The following is a 25797-nucleotide window of genomic DNA, read 5'->3' as shown; positions in this document are numbered from 1 at the left end:
AAACAAAAAGTATCTAACCTATCTTTTAAAGTTTTTTTTTTTAATCACTCAGCTTAAGTCTGGAAGATCAAAACTAAGTTATATTGAAAATCAAATTCTCTACGAAACTGATATAACATGGTCAGTGATATAATATGTTTTGTTCTGAATAATTAAAAGTACAAGCAACTAGCACGTTTGAACAGTCTAAGACCTGCCTGTTGCAGGTTCCAATCTCGCAGGGTTGGATGTTATGCATTATTCTTTCATTATCCAATCCAAAAACACCATAATTAAATTATCGTAGTCTCCTTTAGTCAAAAAGAGAGACCTGTGGGACAGTATTACTACCACTGGATAGTTTATATTTGTATCTCTTATTGTAAACACTTGTCAACTTTCATAACAAAAAAAGGATGTACATAATCGTACTACGCAAATAAGAATGATTTTTATTTGTATAATCATCGATCAGCAATATATCGAAAAAGTGTAACTTATGGTGGTGTTAAGTTGTACAATATGTTACTTGTTGATATAAAATATGAAGAAAATATGAAAAGGTTTAGACAAAAGTTAAAATTATTTCTGTTAGAAAATTCTTGTTATACGATTGAGGAGTACATAAATCTTATAACAAGGTTATTTTACTTATTTTACTCATGTAATTTTACTATAAGTATTCTTTTTTGTTTCCTTTTGTACAAATGACGCATGTTACACTTACCTGAAGACATTCCTCATATCTGTAAGTTCATACAAAAGAAATAAATTCAATTAAATTCAATTCAAAATTTAAAATAATACAGTATTTAAAATATTTTAACAATTGAGATAATCTAGTTTCATAGACGATAGATATTCACTACTCTTATCTTCGATAAATATCTATGGACGTTTGAAAGTACTCTCTCAAAGGAAAGATTATATACAATCTTTCGAAAGACCATATAAATATCTTAGTTTTAGTTCTCATATGTCTTCATTGGAATTCGTTTGCTTTAGTTATACACGTGCATGTTACATTAGAGTATCCTTAATTAGAATAATCATTGTTACCTTTAATTTGATGACGGCTGTTATATATCCTTATTGGATCGTCCAACATATCTGGACCTCGTTTTATGACAATATGCTGAGAACCCAGAATAAAAACTGGTTGCTGAGCATCTTTTACTGTAATAAATAAATAAATAAATATTAAGGAATCCCAGAAAGAGAAATCATTGAAAGTTTCTTCGGTTTATGTTTAGTTAAAGGGGTCCAGCATCATTTTCGAAAAAAATTATAAAATTTCGCTTATTTCTGTTAATATTAGGTTTAGATTAGGTTAGGTTAGTTTAGTTTAGGTTTGGTTTGGTTAGGTTAGGTTAAGGATAACTACTTACGTATTTGTATTCATATTCCCGTATGTGTGCTTCCGGTTAATACATATAGTCTCTGTAGCATTTTGCATTTCTCATTTCTACAGCATGTAGTACGATTCCATTCTCAAATGACATAGAAATCAATTACAATTCCGATACTTCAACTCATTTTTCCTGTAAATCTATTTATTTAAGTACTTCTGGACACCTTCAACTAAACATAGCTAGTTTCTTCTTTTATATTTTCATTTTTAAAATTACTACATTTTATTACTTCTTACCAATTAAACACGAGTATAAACAATGGAGAAAGAAACAACTACTAAATTACCGAGAGCACAGTTCTTACTCGCCAAAATTTAAGGGCAAAATATTCATGTTATGAAGCGCGCTGAAAAGTAAATAAGCAACCTATTGCTGTTGAAAGGAACTTCAACGTTTATTTATTTATTTTTTTAATTATATCTTCATCCCAACAAATTTTGTTGTAATGTTTTAATATTTAAATGTCCAACACAAGAATTTTAATTGCATTTTAACTATATAAACTAACAACAAGATACACAATGACCGAAAGTGTCGACATATAGCTGAAAAGGTTGCTTGAAAGTACATATGGAAATGCGGCATTGTACGGATGGGATGCATGGATTCCAGAAGAAGAAAGGCAAAGAATGATAAACTTCGATATATTATGATATAGAAGAAACTTTGAAATGGATGGTTGAGGTTATCAAATAAAAGAGTTTGAAAATTTTACATATATATCAGTTTAACGTCCCACGAATATGTCCTGTAGGCTAAAGGAAACATCATTTAGGCAAGTGAATGATGGTGGAAACATCGGTGGAATAAGAATGTAGGAGGAAACGGGAGTACCTCTGAAAAACACGGAGACTATGTTATCCACCTCAAACTTACTTGACCGGGGATAGAACTAAGGACCCCACGCACCAGAGGTATTGAAAGAGTTTGGAAGAGAGTAGAAGTAGTAGGAGAAACAATGTATGATAAAAAAATGATCAAAACAGAATATAATAAATACTATATCCAAAGAAAAACAAAAACAGGTAGGTTAATTTGAATTTTTATTTATATAAGTATCTAGTCAGTATCGGACATCTATGGCCTTAAGACCGTCATGTCTGAGGGATGATGTCCCTCGGCGAGCACACTATCTGGGGAAGAGGGAAGGAAGCAGTCTGGGACCTTTGTTAGGTACCATCCCGGTTTTGCCTGGTGTGAATGAGAAAACCCCAGGGAAACGTCACTCTGGATGAATGGCTCCTGAAAAAGCTTTTACACTTTTTCGACCGAGTGTCCCCACCGGCAGTCGAACCCGGAATCGCTCGCACCAATAATTGGAAATTATAAGACACATGAAGGAATTACATTATTTGCTATGGAGAAAACGGCAGAAGAAAAAATACAGAAAGGAAGTCTTCGATTGGAGTATACGGACCAAAATATGTAAGAAATACGGAAGGTCAATTACGAGGCACCAAGGTAACGAAAACTAGCTCAGGATAGGAAGAAACAGATTCGCATCAGACAAATTCAATATACTGTATTCTATATATACAAGTGGACTATTTATCTTGATAAACTAATAGATACAAAACGCTGAAATTTTGTACCATGTAAATATTGGTAGGGGTCATTATTAGACAATCTGCAACTCAAATAGATTAATAGTGTTGCCAACCCAACATAAAGTTGTATTTTTTTTTTCAAACAACACTACGTCAGGTTATTACATATTTCAAATCGAAATGTTAAGCGAAAACATACAACACTTGTTATGCAGCATTGCAAACTAAGGACGCTTCAGTATCACAAACATGGAAAAACAACCAAATTTTGGAGACTTCTGTAACAGTAATAAAGCTAGCGAGACAAATGTACATCCAAAATACTATAGTGTCGAATACTACGGTCATATGATGTATTTCGAACAAGTAGAAAGAAATTTACAAGGAATTGAAAATTTGACTTTTTTTCAAAAGGACTTTTATTCAAGAAAATGTTTAAATATCACGACCAATTATGTAGGTAGTTTTCAATGAACATAAAGATCATAATGCCATTTACAGCAATTTAACATCTCGAACCATTTCGGAGATATGAAAAAATGTAAAATTTTATGTATTATTTAAATTAGCATATCTGTAGGACCTTCAAGCATTTCTTGATTTACTTTGCTTCTACAACATTACAACAATACTTTTTGGTAGGTGTAACTAAAACAAGTTCTCGGAATTACATAATATTAAGTAGTGTTGCAAACTTTACCACTGTTTATCATATCTTCAGACCAGTTTGAGATTTCAGATTGCTGTACGGCATTATATCTTTACATCTGTTGAAAACTCTAGATAACTGGATCAAGTACATATATAAACAAATTTTTGAAATAAAGGCTTTTGAAGAAAAGTCAGACTTTGAATCCCTTGTAACTTCACTCCTATTTATTCGAAATTAGTCATATGGTAGTCACAGTAGTAGATACTCTAGTCACAGTATTAGATACTATAGTACTTTGGATGTGCTTTGCCCTGTTCGTCTCATTTGCATTATTACTGTTGAAGAAGCCACCAAAATGTGGATGTCTATGATACTGTAGAGTTCTTAGTTTGCAACACTGACTAATAAATATGATGTTGTAAGTTTTTGTTTAACATTTAGATTTGACACGTGTAATAACTATGTAATGCTATTTAAACAAAATACATCTTATGTTGGGTTGGTAACATTGTCAGGGCTGCCAACTTTTCAAACCTGCTCACCCGTACATTCACAACTTGACTCCTCCAAACTCAATTTCGTTAAATTAGAACCTTATTTCAGTTAAACACATTCAGTATTTTTTAAAAATCTATGTTTAGCAATATTTGTTAGAGAAACAAAATAAGGTTGATTTGAAACTAATTAACATTTATTTCTTAACAGACTTATGCTTGTTTTCATTTTTTAGCATTTTTCAATACAACAGATTCCTTTTACATAAGAGTAAAATTCTTTCAGGTCATGTGAAAGTTAATTTTTACCATTAAATCAGATTTCAGTAAATTTTCAGATATACAGTCTTTTGCATCAGTCCAAGCATTTGCCATCATTCCACACTAAACACACTTTCGCAAAATGCATTGCTTGCAGATATTGATAATACAAATGGAGCTAAATTAAACAACTCAGTTAAGTCAGGTCAAACTTTAAAAAACTTTTAACCATTTACAACAGAAGAAGACTGATCAATCTCGCTTATACAAAGTTACCACTCTGTTCGTGTCTTTGTGATTCTGATCACAGTAAGGTAGGCAAATAAGACTATCTTTTATTTTATTTATTTATTTTGCTAAATGATAACAATAATGATTGAATTGTTGCTTTTAACAATGAAAGGAAACAAGTGTCAAAATTATTAGTTCACCTGTACATTTTGAATAGCAACCCGTACACCTGTACCCGAGTTGTTAAATCCGTACAGTTGGCAGCCTTGAACATTGTTAACCTAGTAGTATCACAGCAGAATATACCAAACATTGTTCCCTTTCCGGTCTTTGAATGGTACAAAATTTAAGAGTTTGTTGTCTATTAGTTTATAACTTACAAGGATGTTTTGATATTAGTGATCCACCCTGTATATATGGTACAATACATTATATTTGTGCATGTATTGAACAGCTAGTGTTGTATAAAGAAGAGAGAATATTAATATCGTTTTGCAATAACATATGAATGAATAACTTAAACATGATCTTTCTTACCGATAGGTTCTACTGGAGTTGATACTTCTGTTGTGGCAGCAGGGCCTTCGCCAACACTATTCCTCATAGAAACCGATACAGAGTAGTTTTTTTCTGGCATTAAATTTCGAAACATGTAGAAATTTGTATTTTCTGACGCTGGAATATCCTATAAAATAGACACTTTCTGTTAACTATACTAATTGTAAGAAGACTGATTTTAGTGTTGCGATGAACGTGAATTATTAATTTTAAATTCATTTCTACATACTGAGTGCTCCAAATTCAAATTAAAAGTATTTAGAAAATATTGTGATATTTAGAACTATGGTTTTTAAATGATCAAATGTCTCTACACTGGATTTGTGTGTATATAACCTAATTGAACTAAGTAGAATATTCAATGAGTTTTTTCATACATATAGAAAGTATCCTCACGCCTATTAAAGTAGATTTAAAATAAGATTATTGCCTATAGAATTTTCTAGAAGTAGTAAGAATTAATCTAATTCATTTCAACAACATAACAAAACTTGTAAATTCTTTGAAAGTTATTAGTTGTCTAAAGAATGTTGAAATTTTAGAAAAAACAATAAGTAAGTATATAATAATAATAATAATAATAATAATAATAAAAACTGCATATTTAGTATAAATTGCGTGTTCCACAGTCAAAATTCACACATTTTGTCTAGAATATATAGCCACACATAGTGAACTCGTATCATGCTTTTTAGTTCTCAATCTTTTCATGCAGTACTGTCCAACTAGATCCACAAGCTACATTGATTTTACATACTTTCAAAATATATAAGAATTAACAACAATAACACTTATAACAAACACAAAGATTTATATATATATATATATATATATATATATATATATATATATATATATATATATATATATATATATAAAAACAAAATAAACAGACTGGCCTCTTTTCAGACAGCATGCTATTAGAATTTTGATACACCATCAATATCTCTCCCCTTACACATAGAACAAATACGACATATATATTATACACACACACACCACATAAGTGAACAAACCCATTTACCTACTCACATAAGCTACTGTTCGAAACAACAGATTCTGCTAAAAGTCTGCTTTCATCTTCGATTATTACGAGTTTGGCTATTTCCTTTGAATGTACAAGATAATAATTTATTTGTCAGGAAAATTATATTTCCTTCTATAAAATAAGCTAGTAAAGATTCAAATTCTAAATGACATTGAAATAGTCATGTACAATATGTTTGGAATATGTCCAAAGAAGTAACATCTTTTATTCCTATATCCACTTCTTGTTAGTTCTAAAAAAAATGAACAACAAAAGTCTTCAGTTTATAATTTTAGTTATTTTAACTTCGGGATTTATTAACAGTGGGCTACAATGCTTTTCTACAGTGTTTCTGAATAACTATACATGAATGGTGTTCAACATTATTATTTTTGGTGCAAATTACGCTATAATTAATCTTATTATCAAGAAACTGAACAAATGTTTTAATAAGCTTGTATTTAAATTGAACTTATAATTCCTATCTTACACTGTCAAAATCGAACTGCAACAGGAAATAGTTACTTTTTAGCACGAAGCAAAATTAGATTCTGTTGATAACAATAAAACAAAGAATTGTTTTTACAAAGTCCTACAGGGTGTCTGAAAAGTCCCTACCAAGGGAAAAATTGTAAAAAAATTGATGTAGGATACATATACAATCCATAATTAAGTAGGTTACGTAATTATGTTTTTCGTTATGATTATTCAATTAACATTTCTTTCTATTTATTATATTCCTTTCCATGCATGTATTTTTTTAAAATAATGAAAACAGTTAAGTTAAACATGTAATATACACAATAGAGCCCTTGTATTATATAACTTTGCACCTTGTAGTCGAGAATGATACCCACCATGCACAGAAGGTAGATCAGTGGGCTACAGGACCGACATTTTTCATTAACTATAATTTGGTTGCTGAAAAATAACTTTAAATAATTCTTTATTTTTTTGCTTAATTAATGCTTATTGTGTTCCAACGAAATACTTCTGAAAGTAGAGTACTTTTTTAATTTTTAAAAGTGTTTGTAAAATTATTTAATTCTGTATTTCTAGATTTTAGTCTCTCCAGTCAGAGACTTTTCTGAGACAGTGCTTTTCCCGAGAAATAGTCAATAGAAAACTAACAAAAGTTTCAATTTAAAGGTATGCATTAAAGTTTGGAACATCTTTTCAAATTTAAAACGTTAAGTTTTGGAATAGTAATACTTAAAAAACGTTATAATTCAATTATAAATCGCTGCAGCCTGAAAGGTGATTTTCGAGAAAGTTTTCATTGTTGTGTAACACATCCTAAACTTTATGGCTGATACTAGATATTGGCGGTATACCATTTACCAATTGAAAATATTATTAAGATAAAGCACTGACTATTATAGTCACTAGTTAATGAGTATCGTTGACAGAAGTAACAACTTGATTCATATTGCTTTCTACAGATTTGGTAACAAAATTTCATGAAATTTTAGCGATAACTGAACTAAAATTCTCCTTTAAATTTCAACGAAATTTAGTGCTGTGCATTAAAATGGCGGTTTCGTAGTGTGAAGAGCCAGTTATAATTTGGAGAGAACTGCAACAGAAAATAGTTACTTTTTAACACGGAGCAAAACTTGATTATGGGATAACAATAAAACAAAGATTTTTTTTTTTACAAAGTTCTACAAGATTCCGAAAAATCCGTACCAAGAGTAAAATGGTAAAAATTATTTTGGCTCGTACTTTGTTTGTGTATGATGCTGTCATAGGACAAAAGTATGGAAATAATGCTAATGTGTGGGCGTGAAAATTATTCACACTGAGATGTTGCAAGTGAATTCATCAACGCCATCCCAAGGAATAACCGGTATTCCATACGACAGTAGAACGATTGCTGGTGAAACTGATAAGTAAGGGTTCTGTTGCAAATTATGTCAGATTCTGCCTACAAACATATGTGCAACTCAAAGGAGAGTACGCTGAACAAACAGGAGTACTTTGGAAACATCCTGTATAATAGGAACACAAATCTATCAGATGGTGATGTAATTACACCATTGTTCTGGATTATTTTCTTTACATTTTGCAAGAAACACTGTTCAAATTACATGAGAATTTACTCCAAAGATTCATAAAATTTGTAATAAATAATATATGCATCTAAGTTATGTATATCGTCTAATAAACATATTGAATATATACCGTGATGCAATGCTAGAATTTTTAGCACGTATTTTTGAAAACGTACTAAAAATTCTAGCCTATATCTACCCCCGTATATGCTCGTTCTTTTGTAAATTTAAGGTAGACATACGCTGCACTATAAAAATATTAGATGAATATATGCAGTATAATTTCGTATATGCTCTTTTACATCCCTGAACATGTCTTGTGTGATTGTGTGTGTGTGTGTGTGTGTACTTACTAGACTTCCAAACAATGCAATGCAAAGTATGTGAAGTCTTATAGAACGGCTATGTACAGTCCTGTTCAAAAAAAATATTGGTCACCCAACTTGCGTACAAAGACCATATTCTGTCAACGAAATGTTAATACTTCAGCTGGAAATAAAGATGTCAAATTGGCCAACGGAAATCCATATTTGTTTGACTTAATTCCAACAGCAGGTAAGAGTGCAAGGCTTTTCCAAAGAAGAGTGGACAGGTTAAAAAAAAAAAAAAGACAAGACTGTACGTCAGTCCGTTCGTCTGTTGATAGGTATTAGAACAAAAACGGAAAGAGAGCGAGAAACTGGTGTTTGGAATCGATTCGGTGTCCTAAGAATAGGTTCTATCTCCTATCTGAAACCTTTATTCAAATTAGATGTGGTCGATATAAGCCATTTACGGTTTCAATGTTTATAATCATAGAACAAAAACAGTAATAGATAGCGAGAAGCGGTTTTTTGGAATCTACTTAGCGTCGAAAGAAAAGATTCTATCTCCACTCCTATCTCTCTAATAAAACCCGGAAGTAGAAATTTACTGCACTTTTGGTTTCAATATTGATCTGTAAAGAGCAGAAGTGGCAAGAGATAGTGGGAAATGGCTTTTTAATATGCATCTAGTATAGCAAAAATAAGTTTAATCTTGGCCTTTAACCAGTGCTCACACAGAAAGTGTTGACAATTTACGATTTTAGCACTAATCTCCGTAGTGCAAAAATAATAATAGATAGCGAGAAGTAGTTTTCTTTTTTTTTTAAATATGGATTCAGTATCATAGAAGTAAGTTTCCTCTTTGACTTTATTCCTCTACTGGAACTGAAAGTAGTAGAAATCCACTTCCGGTTTCAATTTTGATTTCCATAGAGTGTAAAGTGCCATGTGAGACGACAAACTGTTTTGATATGGATTCAGAATCCCAAAACGAACTCATCTCAACTCTTATCCCTCTACTGAAACCAGAATGTGGATTCAGGATCCTAGGAATAGATTTGATCTCATCTCTTATTCTTCTACTGAAACCAGAAGTATGTAGATTCAGGATTCCAGGAATAGCTTTGATCTTAGCTCTTATTATTCTACTGAAACCAAAAGTAGTAAAAATCTAGCGCAACCTACGTTTTCAATATTGAGTAATAAACAGTTTTTGATACGAATTCAACATCCGAGGAACTGGTTCTATTTCTGACCTTATCCTTCTATTGCACCACAAATTACAGATCTACTACTTCCGGTTTCGGTATTTGAATTCAGTTGGTTTCATTGTGAAACGAAACTCAATCGTTATCAATGTAAAACAACGTAAGTTTAGCTCCGTCTTAAAGATTTGACTCTCTTGTGCTGCAATTCTTTCCCCTCACATTGCTGACTCGAAATATTCTGTAAAAGCGATTTGTTTGCTATTAGAATTCAAAAATAGTTGAAATAAATTTTCATATTCTACCGCTGTTCCGTCTCCCTTAAATAAATTTGAGACGAAAACAACTGATCTTGGAAGAATTAGCAATATGATTCTCTCAATGGAAAGATTTATACAGGACTACTATATTAGATGTCACACCTTAACAGCCGAATAGCCCTTTGGTAGCTCACTGATCTGCAACAAATAGGAGAGCACAGGACCATTAGGAAAGGGCCCAGGTTCCCAAGACACAGATATCCTAGTAGAGTCAATCGCCGTAGCCCGTACAATCTTAGGAGCAGAGCGAGGTACCCCTGTTGCAAGCGTACTGATCACTACACTTGGTTCAGACATGATGGGCTCCTTCTGTTGGGCCACGAGAATAGCAATCCGAAACTGAAAGAAAAAAAATTGAGAAGTACTGAGACATGATTACTTAACTAGATTTTTAACTTAATTAGGTAACTAGATTTTTACTAACATTCAAAATAGGGCTACATATTTTAGATAAAAAGAAAGTATGATTAAAGCGAATTCTTATTATTACTAATAGGGATGCGCAAGAGACGAGTCGAGTCAGAATTTTCCTGACAAAATTCGAGTCGAGACACAGCTCTTCCAATAGAGAAGAATACATTTTTTCGAGTCGAGACATCACTTTTACAGCACATTTTCGAGACGAGACAGCCTCAAATCTTGTTTAGTGCGCATCCCTAATTACTAATCGGGCTACAGTTTTCGACTATATATAATTTCTTTCATTAGAAACATGATACACTGCAAAAACAAATTAGTAAGAATAAGTGTTTGCTTTGTTCAAATTTTAATTTTATTAAAAATAAAAAAAAATAAAAAAAACTCACGAAATATTTAAAGCATTGGACGTCTACAATATTCTTGACACTAAACATTGAGTTAAGCTAGTTAAACTTTCTGGATGGAATTTATTATTTTTCAACTTCATTGTTCATATTAATTACTATTTCTCAATTCAAAAAAATTATTTATAAACTAAAGATATGCTTTAATACCATCTATAAGAGATTTTCATATATTAGGATATACGAGGGCTGTCCAGAAAGTGCCAGACGTTTTGGCCTATCGCGGCAGTGGGCGGGGCTAGAGTCGCCATCTTGGTGTCAGAACGTTGCCACACTCAGTACGCGTCCAGCTGTGCTAGCGTGAGCACTGTGACGCTCTTACTGTGCTTTCTGTGATGTGTCACAATGTGCGCTGCACACTTTTTTTTTAAGTTTTTAAATGTGCAAATAAATTGTAGATTTACATTAAATAATTATAAAGCACAGATGCTGGGGGGTTTTAACAGTCATTCCCGCTAAAATAAATCAATAACGATTTGAGAATTGGCTACATCCTTCTTCAAGTTCAATTACGTAATTACGATCGGCTGAAAATATTATTGTTGTTCAGAATCATGTTAACAAGATAAATAAACAAATAAATAAATAAATGGTGAGAACAGTGACGACGATTTGGAGTTCGAAAATGAAGATTACTAGATAAGTTTATTGTATATTGTTGCTAGTATTAGTACTATTATACTTGTTTCTACAATTATTGCGTGCATAATGACTATACGATATTTTTTTATAATATAGGATAATTTTAAAGTCGAAAATCGATAATTTTGTTCTCTGAGGTTAGCAACTCTGATCGTAATTAATTTATAATTGATTACAGTGAACAGACAACTAGATGTCAAATCATGTAGGCAGTTTCTTTTACTGTTGTACAATGTAAACAAATTGAATAATTAGAGTATATTATAATTAAGAAACCCATATATTAACAATTATACATTTGTATTTTAAAAGTTCCTGGGCTTATATTTTTAGTATGTCTTAGTTGTACATAAGTAAAACTCTTCATATTATCTGCGTTTCTTTCTGTCTTCCAGCAAATTTTACAAGCATGATAATACAATTTACTTTCATTTCACACAAAAATAAATTACTATTATGCAATTTAAAAGAAAAAAAAAAAAACCTTCATTTTACTCACTCGATACTTCGTGTATGGTTTTAAATTTTCTACTTGTCGACTAGTTTCAGGGCTCCATGTTTGGTTTCGATAATACTGCCATGCTCCAGGTAACTCTGCGTAACTCCACTGAACCATGTAACTAACGTTGGGCACATTAGAGGCTTCCCATTCCAGACTGAGTGATGTGGCAGTAAGTGTATCTGCCACTAATGCTGGAGCAGGCGGTGTTCCTAATTCATCTGCAAAATGTATTACAAGCTATACAAAAATTCATCAAGAAAAACACTAATAATGTCAGTTAACTTAAAGATGAGTTTGTACAAAAAATAAAATATACAGGATTGAATGAATCAAATACACCAGGGTTGAATTCAGTTATCTTCATCCGCAGCAGGAGAGGGATTTATGTGTTTGGGGGATAAGATAAATAATCCTCGATTTTCTAGTAGTTATTCCTTTTAGCAAAGTTGACAGGCAAAAGAAAAATTGTTAGCTTTTGAAAAATATTTAGTAGTCTGTTCCCTTAAAGAAGATATTTTCATAGTTAAAAGGTTAAGTGTTGGTTCAGGTATATTATGATGGCCGCCTACAAGTTACTTTTTACCCTTTTTTTTAAAAAAAAAAAAAAATCATTTTTATTTGGAGGCTAGATGAAATATACTTCTGGGCCAGATCCGGAGGATCACTATTTTAGCATATGGTGTAATTATGAAATAGGTTTTGTATCCCTTGTTTAAGTAACATACTAATGAACCGAGTAAGCTTCGCAAGACGAAGAAACCATTTTTTAAAAAATGAACTTTTATATAGATATCATTGAATACATTTGTTTGGGTACAAATTTTGCACAATGTCACTCTTTGGTTCTATGTGAAATTGTTTTCTAGCGTATTTCTAGTGTAAGCGAATTATCTATAAAACTAAAAACAGGTTTGCGAATAATTGAAGGTATTTCTCAGAGACGATAATTTAATGACTTGTTAAACAAATGAATGTATTACCTGTTCCATACGTCTTCCTATGTTACATCATATTTTATTATTATTATTATTATTATTATTATTAAGAAGAAGAAGAAGAAGAAGAAGTACATAGCTAGCGAAAATAACGAAATTTTTAAAAATATTGGTACACATGACTACCATGTTGGGAAACACGTGCACATTCATACAAATTTTGTTAGGTTAGATTTGCAATAGAAGTTTCTGATATACTTGTTTCTGTATTGGTGAATTAAATGTAATCACTCACCAACATACTTAAAACTAATAAAAAATATCTGATTTTTAATAGAGGTTTATATAAAGTGTCTTATCCACAATAATTTCTGCAATATTAAGGAATTTTTATGATATGGTTTTTGATTGAATTTGTGCTAAAAACGTTTTTTAATATGTAAATCTAACTTAGTAGTTGCGTTATATCAATTTATCTTACTTGAAATGTGTAAGAATTGTATACAGATTGTGTGTATGGCGATTTAATTGTACTTTTAACAACTCAATTATGTATACCAAAAAGAAGACATAATTGAGTTTCCTGTGGGTAAGAACATAATATTCTGTAAACACAATTTTTTAAAAAACGGGGAAATGTTATTTCCTTTGATGTAATATACAGTCACTAGAAAAATTGATACATATAATCTAAATGTTATTTTGTCAACAACTGCAGAACTAATTGACCAATTTTAAATTAAGTTTTGACATAGAGATTTAAGATTAATTTTAATTAAAACTTGACCACTGAAGACAGCGCCGAAAACTGCAAGTGAGGCACAAGTATTTATTTATATATGCGTAATAAAAGCTGAAGATACAAAATTAATGCAACGGGGAAAAGTTTACATGTTATTTGTATGTGCTTTTATGAATATAAAAACTTATGTAAGAAAGCTACATGGGATGGCAAGAAATAATGAGAAAATACTTCAAATCTCAATATTTAAAGATTATAATTTGGTTACGCTGAGAAACATAAATCTTTCGTACTTTTAATAACATAATATTAAGGGAATTTTTAAAGGCCTTTAAAACTGACCTCAGCACCTAGGTTAGTGTGTTGTCACGGCTTACGTGAATTATTCCAGTGTGGCAAAGTCAAGCGGTAGTCTCAATATACAATTAGAGCTTAAACATGAAATTATCATACAAAATTTATCAAAATTGTTACGGCATATCAAACGGAAATCCTTTCCTTAACGTGTATATAATAAATATTTTGGATTTGAAAGTAAAAACATTTTCTTATACATTGACACTTACGAGAGAAGTATGGCTTTGCATGACTTAATGATTAGGAAATGTTGATCAGTACGGGACTGTATACCTACTTTTGGGCCACCCTGTATGTAGAGATGTGTACACATTTTTGTTGCTGATTTACATAAAATTAAACATACAAAACACAAGAAGTAAATGCAGCAAGCTTTCTCTAGGAATTGTAAATTTTTAAACTCTGGGATCAACGCCTGCATTCGTCACTAGAGTGTAACTAGGTAAGATTTAAAGAAACCAGTGAACATCAATCGACTGCTAACAGTAGTAATATAAAAATTCTCATATATTGAAACATCCGAAAGCACAAAATCTACGTACAGTTTCGAAACGCTTTAACCTTTTCCTCAGTACATCTAAAGAAACCTTGTTGATACATAGAAGACATTTTGTAGAACTACAGACAAAAGATCTTTCATTACCTATAAAATAGGAAAAACAGGAAATCTTACTATCGAACTACTTTTATTTTACAGAATGGACAAGCAGAGAATTTCATACAGCGTGTCTGTATGTTGCTACAGCTTTCCTTTGAATGCACTGAGAAAGAGGTGAGGAGTTCTCGAAACTGTCTGCAGTGCTTTTGGGTGTTTTAACTGTGATAATTTTATTAATAAATATGCACCTCATCGTATAAATTAATAATCAATCGACTGCGTTGCCAGAAAGTTGACATTATGTGGTTGATGTAACAGAAAATGTTTGTTTTATTGCTATTAATACGGAACAGTTGAACCCCATGTTGAAATTTACCTCTTCTGTTTCTATTTTTTTTAACGTATCTTTAATTCTTAAAGTTCATTTCAGGACACACAGAATCTTGGTAGATGAACAAAATACAAACTCTGTAAGTTCTGCTTTCACTTCCTACCTTATAATTCAACCATGATATCCCAGCATGAAAGTAAATGATCATTCATTTCAATTGCTACTGTATCCTACAATCCCAAGAACATAAATGAAATATTAAACACGTATAAAAGTATTTTTCCTTCACTATCAGACATGTAGCTCCATATCTGACCAGCATTAATTAATAATAATTGCTATGACTCCTCATCTACCTAGATACTAGCCTATGTAACTTGACAAAGTGGCCCTTCCTTTCCGTGGAGTCGCCAGTGTTCTTTCGTTTACCTACTTTGCACACAAGTTTTCGAAGTTATCTGCAGTTAACGGCATGATTGTTACTAAACGTGAAAGAAGCAAAACTAGAGAGCATGTGAGAGATTAACGATAGCAGTTACATGTATAAGGTGCAACTTCAGTCAACTCTTATATCCTCCAACGAATAACTGAGAGAGCTATATATCATTAATAACAAAATTGCTACCAGGAATGAACAAAAGATGAGGTGGATAAAAATGCTGACTGATGTTTAGCTCTTTTCATATTTGATCCTTTTTGGAAGACAGTGTCTTGAAAGTAAAGAGATACTAAAAGGATATGCCTCTAAGAAAGAAGCTTAAGAGACGTAATCACTGCGGAATTAAAATACCGCTAATTTTACAGTAATTATATATCTTCAAATATATAGAAGCTAGTAAAAATGTGGAACAAGAGCGCGCTAGACAATATTATTTTGCATGAGGTACCGTTATCACGAATCACCTAGGAGCTTTCCGTTTGCAGCCATATATAAACGCAAAAATAAATGCCGATTTTCTAAATGGCTGGAAATCGAAAGCAGATAAGTGAATCGTGATAACGGTATCTGATGTAAAATAATATTGTCTAGCGAGCTCTTGTTCCACTTTTTGATTATCTTTTATCTGTTTGAAGATATCACATAATTACTGTAAAATTAGCGGTGTTTTAATTTCGGCGTGATGGAGCCTCTTAAAATAGTTAAATAAATAAAATATAAATAAGTAAAGTAAAATAAAATAAATGCTAAGGTTCAATGCATTCACCCCTCAGATTTCGCAGAACTTTGAATCAACCGACGATAGCATTTATTACCTTCTTCCTCATATTTATACTTCCATAGAAATACTTGAAATGCAAATGTATACAAAACGTCCAAGGCTACTACTATTATTATTTTACACGGGAACGACTGCAAACTAATAATAAAATAATCTGCAGTCGGTGACTCTGTTTCACGGGATATTTTTACAGTAGTTTTACATCTGACCACAATTCGCTCAAACGTTGGTCGAGCTGTACAATTTATTTTAACAATCACTTGGATGTAAAATTAAGTATTTTAGCAGATATATCTGATACATATGTTTCTTAAATGAAGTTACCGTATTTTTAAAAATCTCTCTCTTCAATAAATTTTCTGTTAATTTCAGCCCACAAATAGTAATAAAAATAGTTTATTCTTACCTCTTACTTTATTAACATACATTGTCACCGCAGAATTACAGCCCATAACACAATAGAGATCCTTTGTAGGTAAGAGAAACTCTGTAGTTCCATTCTGTCACACAGAAGAAAAATAGTAAATGCAATGACAATAGTTAATTTTATAATAATATTATATATATTTATTACAATGTATAAACATTATGTATTTTCTAAAATAACATTTCTAAGAAAAAAGTTTATCTAGACTTATTTCAATTATCTTGTTACTATGGGAAGGATGGGCAAAAAGGATTTTATTTTAAATTGGGAACAAAACATGACAAACCAACTGTTAGTATAAATGGAGATCTTGTAATTTATTTTTCTATATCCGCTACAAAACGAAAATAAATATTTGTGGACTACAGACAATTTCAACACTTCACGCGAGTACTTTGGCCACTATTAAGCAAAGTTGAAAAAAAAAAAAAAATAATAAAATAAATGAAATCTTTCAGTTTTATGTCCACGGCTATGCCGACTGGGCTAAAAGAGACGGTGATGATGGGAAATGAATGAAAATGGTGGAATGAATACACTGGGAGGAAATGGGAGAGCCCCGAGAAAACAAACCAACACGGTGTTTGCCCTCCACAAAGCCTACTTGGCGTGAGCTGGGTTCGAACCATGGACCCCACGCACTACAGGTGAACGCTCTACCATTGAGCCACCATGCCCTCCTTAAGCAAAGTAGAATTTGAACTGAGAGTGGTATATATTACGTTATATTCTATAGCGTTTATTACAGCAAATGGTACAAATGGAAATTTATTCCGTTGTACGTAAGATGCCCACTGCATAATTCATAGCACCAAACTTCTCACATGTCATATCAAAGGTTGTCTTCTGTTGGAGATTCACTGAACAAACCACTCCACAATGAGAACATGCAGCTTGTTCCTCGAAGTGTTGGAAAGATTTTCACATGCAATTTTTTTTAAAGACATTTTCAAATTTATTCGCTTGACAAACCCATGGTAGTATTTGATTTTTTAAAAAGGCGTTTCAGATTAGGCACGAGGAGTTTTGCATTTAGTACTTTGAAGAGAAAGTGGCAGCTCTGGAAGAGTCTATTGCGGCTAGTGGAATATGTGACATGGCTGATCTGAAAATGCTGGTGCCTCTTAATGAGAAGCGAGCTATTAGTTTTTGAATTTCAGACAGATAATGTACCTTTCCCCTACCACCTGACGAGTATGCAACAGCTTGAGATTGTTTCATGGTCAGTAGAGAAGATGTGACGCGGATGCTTCCGGAGTACTGATATAGTTTCACGAATAATGATCTTCAAGTTGTTGAATTTTAGGATGAGGAATTTTAAGGTGCAAACACTTCTTTCGCAGTTGAAAAAACTTTACTAACATTGAACTGCTAATCAAAATCGTCTTCTGATTCACTTTCAACACACCATACAACAGACAACAAAAGTAGACATCCTGAATTTTGTGGAACATTACCACAAGCAGAAACAGCATTCTATATTATTACCACTTTTGCAGTAATAAACTTCGGAAAAGAGTATCGTAACTTAAAACTAAGCGATAAAGTCGTGGTTGTTGATTTATCTATTTATCGCAAACTGCCGAACAGATCGTAGGCTCGATCCAGAGGCTGAAGTTTTTGCTTGTGTATAGAGGTAATTACCACAACACCATTTCATTACAGAAAACATTGTATAGAAATATGATTGAACATGTTCTGGAAAAGACCCTTCTTTTAGAGAAAATTTTGTACACCAAGACCATGAAATCATTGATATAGCACATGGTGATCCAGTAAAGAATCCCTACTTCATTTGTTTCCTTGGGAAAATTAGAGCAGTTAGAATAGTTTCCAGATGCACTTATATAGCAGACACACGTGGAGAATCTCGTTGAATCTTCTAAAAAAAGTTTTTGTTAGTTTTAGATAATATGGCTTCTCAATCTTTGTTCGGAACAATATTTAGACTACTTTCGGCAGAATTGTAAATATTTTATGAAAGAAAGCTGCCCAATTTTGATGCACATTGCAGGTCGTATTTTTCACTTCTTGAAACCCAGCACTCTGATCAGAGGTATCTTTGGTGGCTGCCGCAGAACAATTGTTTGATGTCTACATCCAATATTATCGTGTCATGGACATCTACTTCAAGCATCTAACCGTATTATTAGGACTATTCGACTGAAATCCAGGCTTTTGTAGTAGAATTTTTATATACAATATTTCTTGATGATATAAGTTACTATAATACACAGTATCTGTAGGACAAAAGTAAAAACACAAATTCTTACTCCTTCCGTGGCTGAGTACTATTTCTGAAGATACATTTGTGATATGACGCAAGAGAGGGAACCACCTCTTAATAAGGCCCCGAAGATGAAACAGGAGATGATTGTATAAAATGTGCATGAGCCCTGCTTAGATTATGTGTCCAAAGCCGTGCAGTGGGTAATGTCGAATCAACACATGTTTACTTCTCACCTCTATAGCTTAATCGTCACGTGATGTTAGTATTACAATATGTATCATCACATATTGCGAGCGGTGATTATATTCAATGAGAAAAAGCGGAAAGACTATTAATCACCGCAAAAAAATATGTAGCAGAATGTTCTACATGCAACAGGTAGCGCTTTCGGAAGATGCAACTTCCTTCATCAGCCTGTGGTAGACTTCAAAAAGGATAAAAACATGAAGGATGATTAAAAAATGTGGTTAAAAGGTTAGGGTATGTAAAAAAACAAATCTTCTGTCAAACATTAAAACACACGGGAATAGAAACTGACTGAAGCTTCATAGAAGCCCACTGACTTTTTACTATCCTCTTTGAAATCCTATCCTTTTTATTATCACCACAGGTTGATGAAGGAAGTTTCATCTTTCGAAAGCGCTACCTGTTGCATGTAGAAGAAAATTCTGCTACATATTTTTTTGTGGTGAGTAATAGCCTTTCCACTTTTTCTTATTACAATATGGTTTAATGTAGCTTTCAGTAACGAGGCTGGTTTTCTTAGTTTATGCGTGGACATAAATAAAAATAGTCCACTTTACCCGCCCTTCTTGCATATCAAAACTTAGGTTCAACACTACAAAACTTAACGTGTGGAGCGAGGGAAATTGCGAATTGCTTAAAAACTGAACATTTTACATATTTGTACATTAAAATTAAACTGAAAGTAATATCTAAATATACACTTTTCTTATGTATGTAGAAAATATTTGCAAAGTATACTAGAACTACTTCTACGGCACGTCTTTATTTTATTCTAACTCTTTATTTTCTAACAATGGATTATTTCTTTCTAGGATAAGGCATCCTCAGAATAAATCTGTTGTAACTCAAAATAGGTTTATTATATTATTATTATTATTATTATTATTATTATTATTATTATTATTATTATTATTATTATTATTATTATTATTATTATTATTAATTTTCCTCCTTTTTTCTTTCCTCAAAGGCTGGTGGGCAACATGGAAATTTTAAAACTTCTCTACCTTGAGAGAGTTGTTTTATACTTTGATAAGGTCTCTTCGTCGTGACTGCATCTAGATATTCTATCCTAGTCTTCCTCTTCCTGGTTTTCCTTCTGCCTTTCAGTCTATTAGAATGGTGATCCAATCAGACTGCCAAATAAAATCGCCAAGCATGCTGTTTCTTCATTTTACTATTATCTTCATGATCTGTCGTTCTTCATTAGCTTCTCTTAGTACATCTTCATTCCTTTCCCTTTCGGTCCATGATAAGCGCCAACACTACATTTCAAATGCTTCCAGTTTAGATATTTCAGCTTTTCTCAATGTCCACGTCTCTGACCGTAAAGCGCCACGCTCCACACTAGAGTTTTAATAAATCGTTTTCGAACATCCAACGACACATTTATGTTAGCAGTCCTCTTTTCCTATTAAATGCATGTTTAGCCTATGCTATTCTTGAACTGACGTCTGTCACTTCCATCGGAGGATCATGTAATAATTATAATTTATACTGTTTGTATTTAAGAAATATTTCTTCCTACAGTAATTAACACTGTACACGTTGAAATAACATTACAATTTCCAAGATCAGAGATGATAGTCAAGCTTCTTTAGATACTTTTTTCTTTGGCTTATATGTAAAATAGACATTTTAGAGTTACTAGGGATGCACACGAGACGAGACGAGACGAGAAATGGAAAAGTCTCGTCTCGTCTCGCAGCCTCAAATGTTGGTCTCGCGTCTCGTCTCGTCTCGCAAATGTGAAGTCTCGTCTCGCGTCTCGCATAAAATTTTGAGTCTCATCTCGCAGTCTCGCATATATTCTGGGTCAAAATTTTGCAATGTGCTATTCTAAGACTGTTAATGAATGATGATGTGATATTCTGTCCGAAGGCAGGTATTTGACCTAAAAGTCCCTTGGCAAGGTGAATCCATGGTGGTTTGCCATTGCTTTCCATGGGATGAATGTTCATAACATCCTAAAGAGACGGAAACTAGAGTTCAACATGGTATCCGAACTTGTGTCCCCTCCGCTCCAAACTAAAAGAAAAGTCGTGCTGGAATTTGATTGCTGGACCATTAATTTTCGTCAGATTAATAGCATAATTTACAGCAAAACCAACATAAATTGCTACTGGATCCAACACTGTTTTCCAGCTTTTCATTCCAGGTTTTCCAGCAATATTTTCCAGTATGTCATGCGGGCACATTTTTGCCCCGAAAAAAAGTCGCCAATGTAATTAGGATATAAAGAATATAACGTTTCCGTATAGGTTTTTCTGAACTCATTGAACCAAACCCGGATCCTTTTACTATATCTATATGTTTTTTTTTTTTTTTGGGGTACGGGAATAGGGTAACATTGAAATTGTTATTCATCTAATTGCTTCATCCTTATAAAATAAGTTCCTACTCCCAGCCATTAGAGGGTTACGCCCTCTCTTTGGCATAGGTTACAATACGTATTGGTGCTGCTAATACAAGTACAATAGATGGTCTAAGTGCAATTTGGTTACACAAGGAGTTAGTCAACATTTTATTCAGGTTCTGTAAATTGCTTCGTCTTTATTTAACCGGATTTCAACCTTGTCTTTGCCTGCTTCTAGTCCGAGGAATGCTCTAACGTCACAATATCCAAAATTGACACGGATTGTTCCCTTGAAATAGGTTTGAATTTTCTTCTCAGAAAGTTTAAACTCTCTAACATTAAATTTGTGGAAGCAGCAGAGAAAATTTAAAAATACGTTACTTGTGTAGGAGAACAGTGCTGCCATCTATTGTCGCCTATCTCCCTTTACACCAACCACCAAGGAATAACATTACTTGTGTCAACGGACTTGTGGATAACGCAATATGTTAACAATTGCGAGAATCGAAATATCCAGCAAACTATACTTGATACGAAAAAAGCTTTTTGAATCAATTTCCAGATCATACAGTTGAACTAACTGTAGTGTTGCCAGAATTCGCATTTTATCAACTTTCGCTTTCAACTTATATAGTGTTGCCAGATCTAGAAAATAAATTTATTGACAGATATAGGGCCATTCCTACCATCTTCCACCAAACCTATAGGGCCATCCTACCAAACCAGTGTTTGAATTAAACTTCCGAACTAGAGGGGGATGTTTTTAATAAATATATGGAAAGAAAATACTTATTCCATGTAAAAATATCATGTTATTTCTGCGAGCCGGGCCGGGGATAAACTTTGACGAGAGGGGATTTCCCCGCCATCCCCCCAACATTAATCGCTAGTAGTAATGTGATAAAGACAGAAACAACAGAAATATCACATTTCGAAGCAATAGGGAGTCTTATTCGCTTTTCAGACCAAAAACTGAAGTTCATGTATTCGTCGCGCCCGCGTGTATGTTTGTGTCGCAAAATAAAGTCCTAAATCGATGCTGTAATAAATTTCCAATTTACAAAGTTTTTTTCTTTTTTAATGATGTTTAGAAACTAAAGAAGGCTTTAATTCTGAAAACCAACCTTGATTAATAATATTCAAGATGATAAAAATAATCTGGAATAATATGTCTATTGCCCCAATCACTTTTTTGTTCCTGGAGGCATTAACGCTCAACTTAGAAAACTCAATAAATGTAAAATCACTAAATATACAATTAAATGTAATTCATAAATGTTGCGAGACTGTGAGAAGTCTCGCGAGACTTCTCGTGCGAGACTTAACCGAGTCTCGTCTAGCGTCTCGTCTCGCATAAAATTTTCAGTCCCGTCTCGTGTCTCGTCTCGCAAATGCGAGACAAGACGATAGTTCTCGCGTCTCGCGTGCATCCCTAAGAGTTACGACAGTCTTATTCTGGAAATGTATAACAGGAAGGAATTATTAACGAGTGTTTACACTAACTTAAAATACGCTCTGCTTTAAGTGCAGTTCATTGATACATACACAGACATTTTGGCAGCTGGACTCCAACGCCTTCCTCCAAACAGAACAACCTCGAGAACACTGAAATTAGAAAAGAGAAAAATATGTATTAATATTAGTGGAAGTACTAAATCTCCAATATTGTTATCTATTATATAGAGAAATGAAAAGGGTGTTGTTTCTAATAACATCACGAGAAAACAACTGAACGATTGAAGTTATTTTTTTTAAAAGATATAGTTATCACCTACCTCGAACTTAGTTTTTATCTTATTACCTTCATTAAAATATCCTAAGGTTAAATTGGAGAGGGGGTTCAATATTTAAGTGAAAACTTAAGTTTCTCACTATCCTGTTACGTTAGAAAGATTAAACTTGGTATATACCAGGTACACTCCTCATTAAAAATAAGTGGACCCCTGTCCCAGAGTTTTTGATAATTCCTGTTTCAGTGGAAGGGGGGTTTCGAAGGAGAGTGTTTTTATAACTTCCTTCTTTACATTGAAAGCGACACCTGTTGATCGTGACCGCATCACGGAGAAGGGTAGAACAGTTTGAAATGAATTTTGGAACATACATAGTTCCTAAACCGTTAGCTAACTTTGAAGCTTGAAGTTAGCTAAGCTTAAGTAAAAATCTTGAGCTAAGCTTTTTTCTTATTATTGTTTTACTTTAATTAAAGGATATTGTAACCGGCCAGGTATAAACTTTTTATTTGTGTTGTACTTTGGTTTCAATTTTTTTTTTAATAAACAAAACAAAAAAAAATCCTTTACATAAATTCAAATCAAAAATCTATAATAAAATGTTAAAAATTATTATGTAATTTGTCTGCAAATTCGTTTTATGTACTAGAAAACAATTTAACCTACATAATAAACTTCCTCATTATATAAATCATGCGTTAACAAATTTCTTCGTCTAAACTAAATTCCAGCTTGTACATAAACCCACTTTTCTCGGTCATAGAGTGGTTCTACATCACTTTAAATAAAAACCTCAACAAAAAATAGTATATAATCTCACAATATTTCCAAAATAAAAAGTATAACCCAACATTATATCATTAACAATCTCCTTGTAACTAAAATATTAAAAACACATTTTATCTTCAAACTCCAAACATCATAGTCTTCATCAAATAAAATTAAAAAAAAAAGTTACTGTTTTGTCAATCACAACCAAATTAAAAACTTGTACTAAAATTAAACCTCAAGTAACAGTCATAAAACAATATCTTCAACTAAAAAAACTCAAATATGTGCTTAAAAACTATCAGCTGCCAAATATGTCTCTACACATAAACCAATTCATAAACACCACATAACTAATCTAAAACATTAAAATCAATTGCACATTTAAGGCTTATATCTTTTATTCACGCCTAAAATTCCCTAATTTAATTAATATGTATATCTCTTCTATCAAAAGTATAAAAGGGACTTGGTTATGTTTAAAATACAAAACCTCTCGCAATGTGCCCCAATTAAAATAAACCTTAAGCATAATCACATGGTGGAATACACGTTAGGCTTAGGTAGAGGTAGAGGTTCAAAATATATTCTAAGAGAGGTAGAGGTTCAAAATATATTCTAAGAGAGGTAGAGGTTCAAAATATATTCTAAGAGAGGTAGAGGTTCAAAATATATTCTAAGAGAGGTAGAGGTTCAAAATATATTCTAAGAGAGGTAGAGGTTCAAAATATATTCTAAGAGAGGTAGAGGTTCAAAATATATTCTAAGAGAGGTAGAGGTTCAAAATATATTCTAAGAGAGGTAGAGGTTCAAAATATATTCTAAGAGAGGTAGAGGTTCAAAATATATTCTAAGAGAGGTAGAGGTTCAAAATATATAAAGGTTTTTATCATTACTTCTCATTAAAATGCGTATTCTAAGGGAGATTCAACTATTTTCTACAAACCTGTTCTCCCGATGTGAAAAACTGGTATTTTAGTTAGTTCACTCCATCTAGCCATTTCATACGTACCACGTATCTTTGCCTCATATTGTATATTGTAAATGCATTCACAAAACTTGAGGTCGCTTGAGACACCATTTAATATTATTCAATTGATCTATTTTTCCTCATGGGTTACTTTGGTATGATATGAAACCATTTTAGGGGACTGGAACTAAAAAGAATCTAAAGTCTGAAAATAAGGACCATCCTAGGTATAACTCGCAAATGTCCACTGAAACAGTCTTTGACGCTTACATCCGTCCATCACATTAGTGTAGATCTCATTTGTAGGAGTGTTAATAGCTTTATGTATCGTTTCGGTTCAGCAGAAGAAAAAGGACTAGTTAGCTAAGCTATTTTGAAAATAGAGACAAGCCTATAGGAAGTGTGTTTTGTGGGTACGGTAGTTAAAAAGTTACCAAAAAAAAAAAAAAAACCCTCATGGTTCGTGTACAGAGTATTGTACTGTTTGAAGAAAAAAACGTGAACATTACGGAACAGTGATAAAAAGTTCGAAATGTGGTCTTTTAAGAAAGAAAAAAGACGCTAGATGGAATGAAAGTTTAACAAAAAGTAAAACAAACATTATTTACCACTTAGGACATTATCTGAGAAGAAATTATGTTATTAGGTATGTGGTAGTAGATTGTAACGCGGAGGGCGGGAAAAGAAAAGGACATCTACAAAACTATTGACTGAGGATCGTAGTGGATGGAAGCTTCCAATTCGTGACAACAGACCTGTGAGTGAGAATGATGTTTACGATAATGATATATTCTGACGAGTCTAGTAGTTTAAACGTTGGACTCATGTGCACGTGGTCCCGGGGTTCGACTCCCAGTCGGTGCTTCCCAACTTT

General features: G+C 32.7%; 1 protein-coding gene across 3 annotated transcripts in view; it reads right to left on the bottom strand.

Moving 5' to 3' along the window:
* Positions 1 to 25797, bottom strand: part of sev (receptor protein-tyrosine kinase sevenless) — a 343357-nt gene that overhangs the window by 95419 nt on the left and 222141 nt on the right. For all 3 annotated transcript variants that reach the window (XM_081730952.1, XM_081730963.1, XM_081730953.1), the window contains exons 3-8: positions 23001 to 23060; positions 16603 to 16696; positions 12011 to 12231; positions 10148 to 10384; positions 5114 to 5261; positions 1039 to 1155 (exon numbers count right to left, since the gene is read on the bottom strand). In XM_081730952.1, the coding sequence (XP_081587078.1) occupies positions 1039 to 1155; positions 5114 to 5261; positions 10148 to 10384; positions 12011 to 12231; positions 16603 to 16696; positions 23001 to 23060 (877 nt within the window). The remainder of the gene's footprint in view (positions 1 to 1038; positions 1156 to 5113; positions 5262 to 10147; positions 10385 to 12010; positions 12232 to 16602; positions 16697 to 23000; positions 23061 to 25797) is intronic.

The sequence above is a fragment of the Thermobia domestica genome, chromosome 1 (genome assembly GCF_964235325.1).
Source record: "Thermobia domestica chromosome 1, izTheDome1.hap1.1, whole genome shotgun sequence".
NCBI classification, from domain to species: Eukaryota; Metazoa; Arthropoda; class Insecta; order Zygentoma; family Lepismatidae; genus Thermobia; species Thermobia domestica.
The sequence above is the reverse complement of the archived record's forward strand: the minus strand, read 5'-3'. Positions and strand labels throughout refer to the sequence as shown.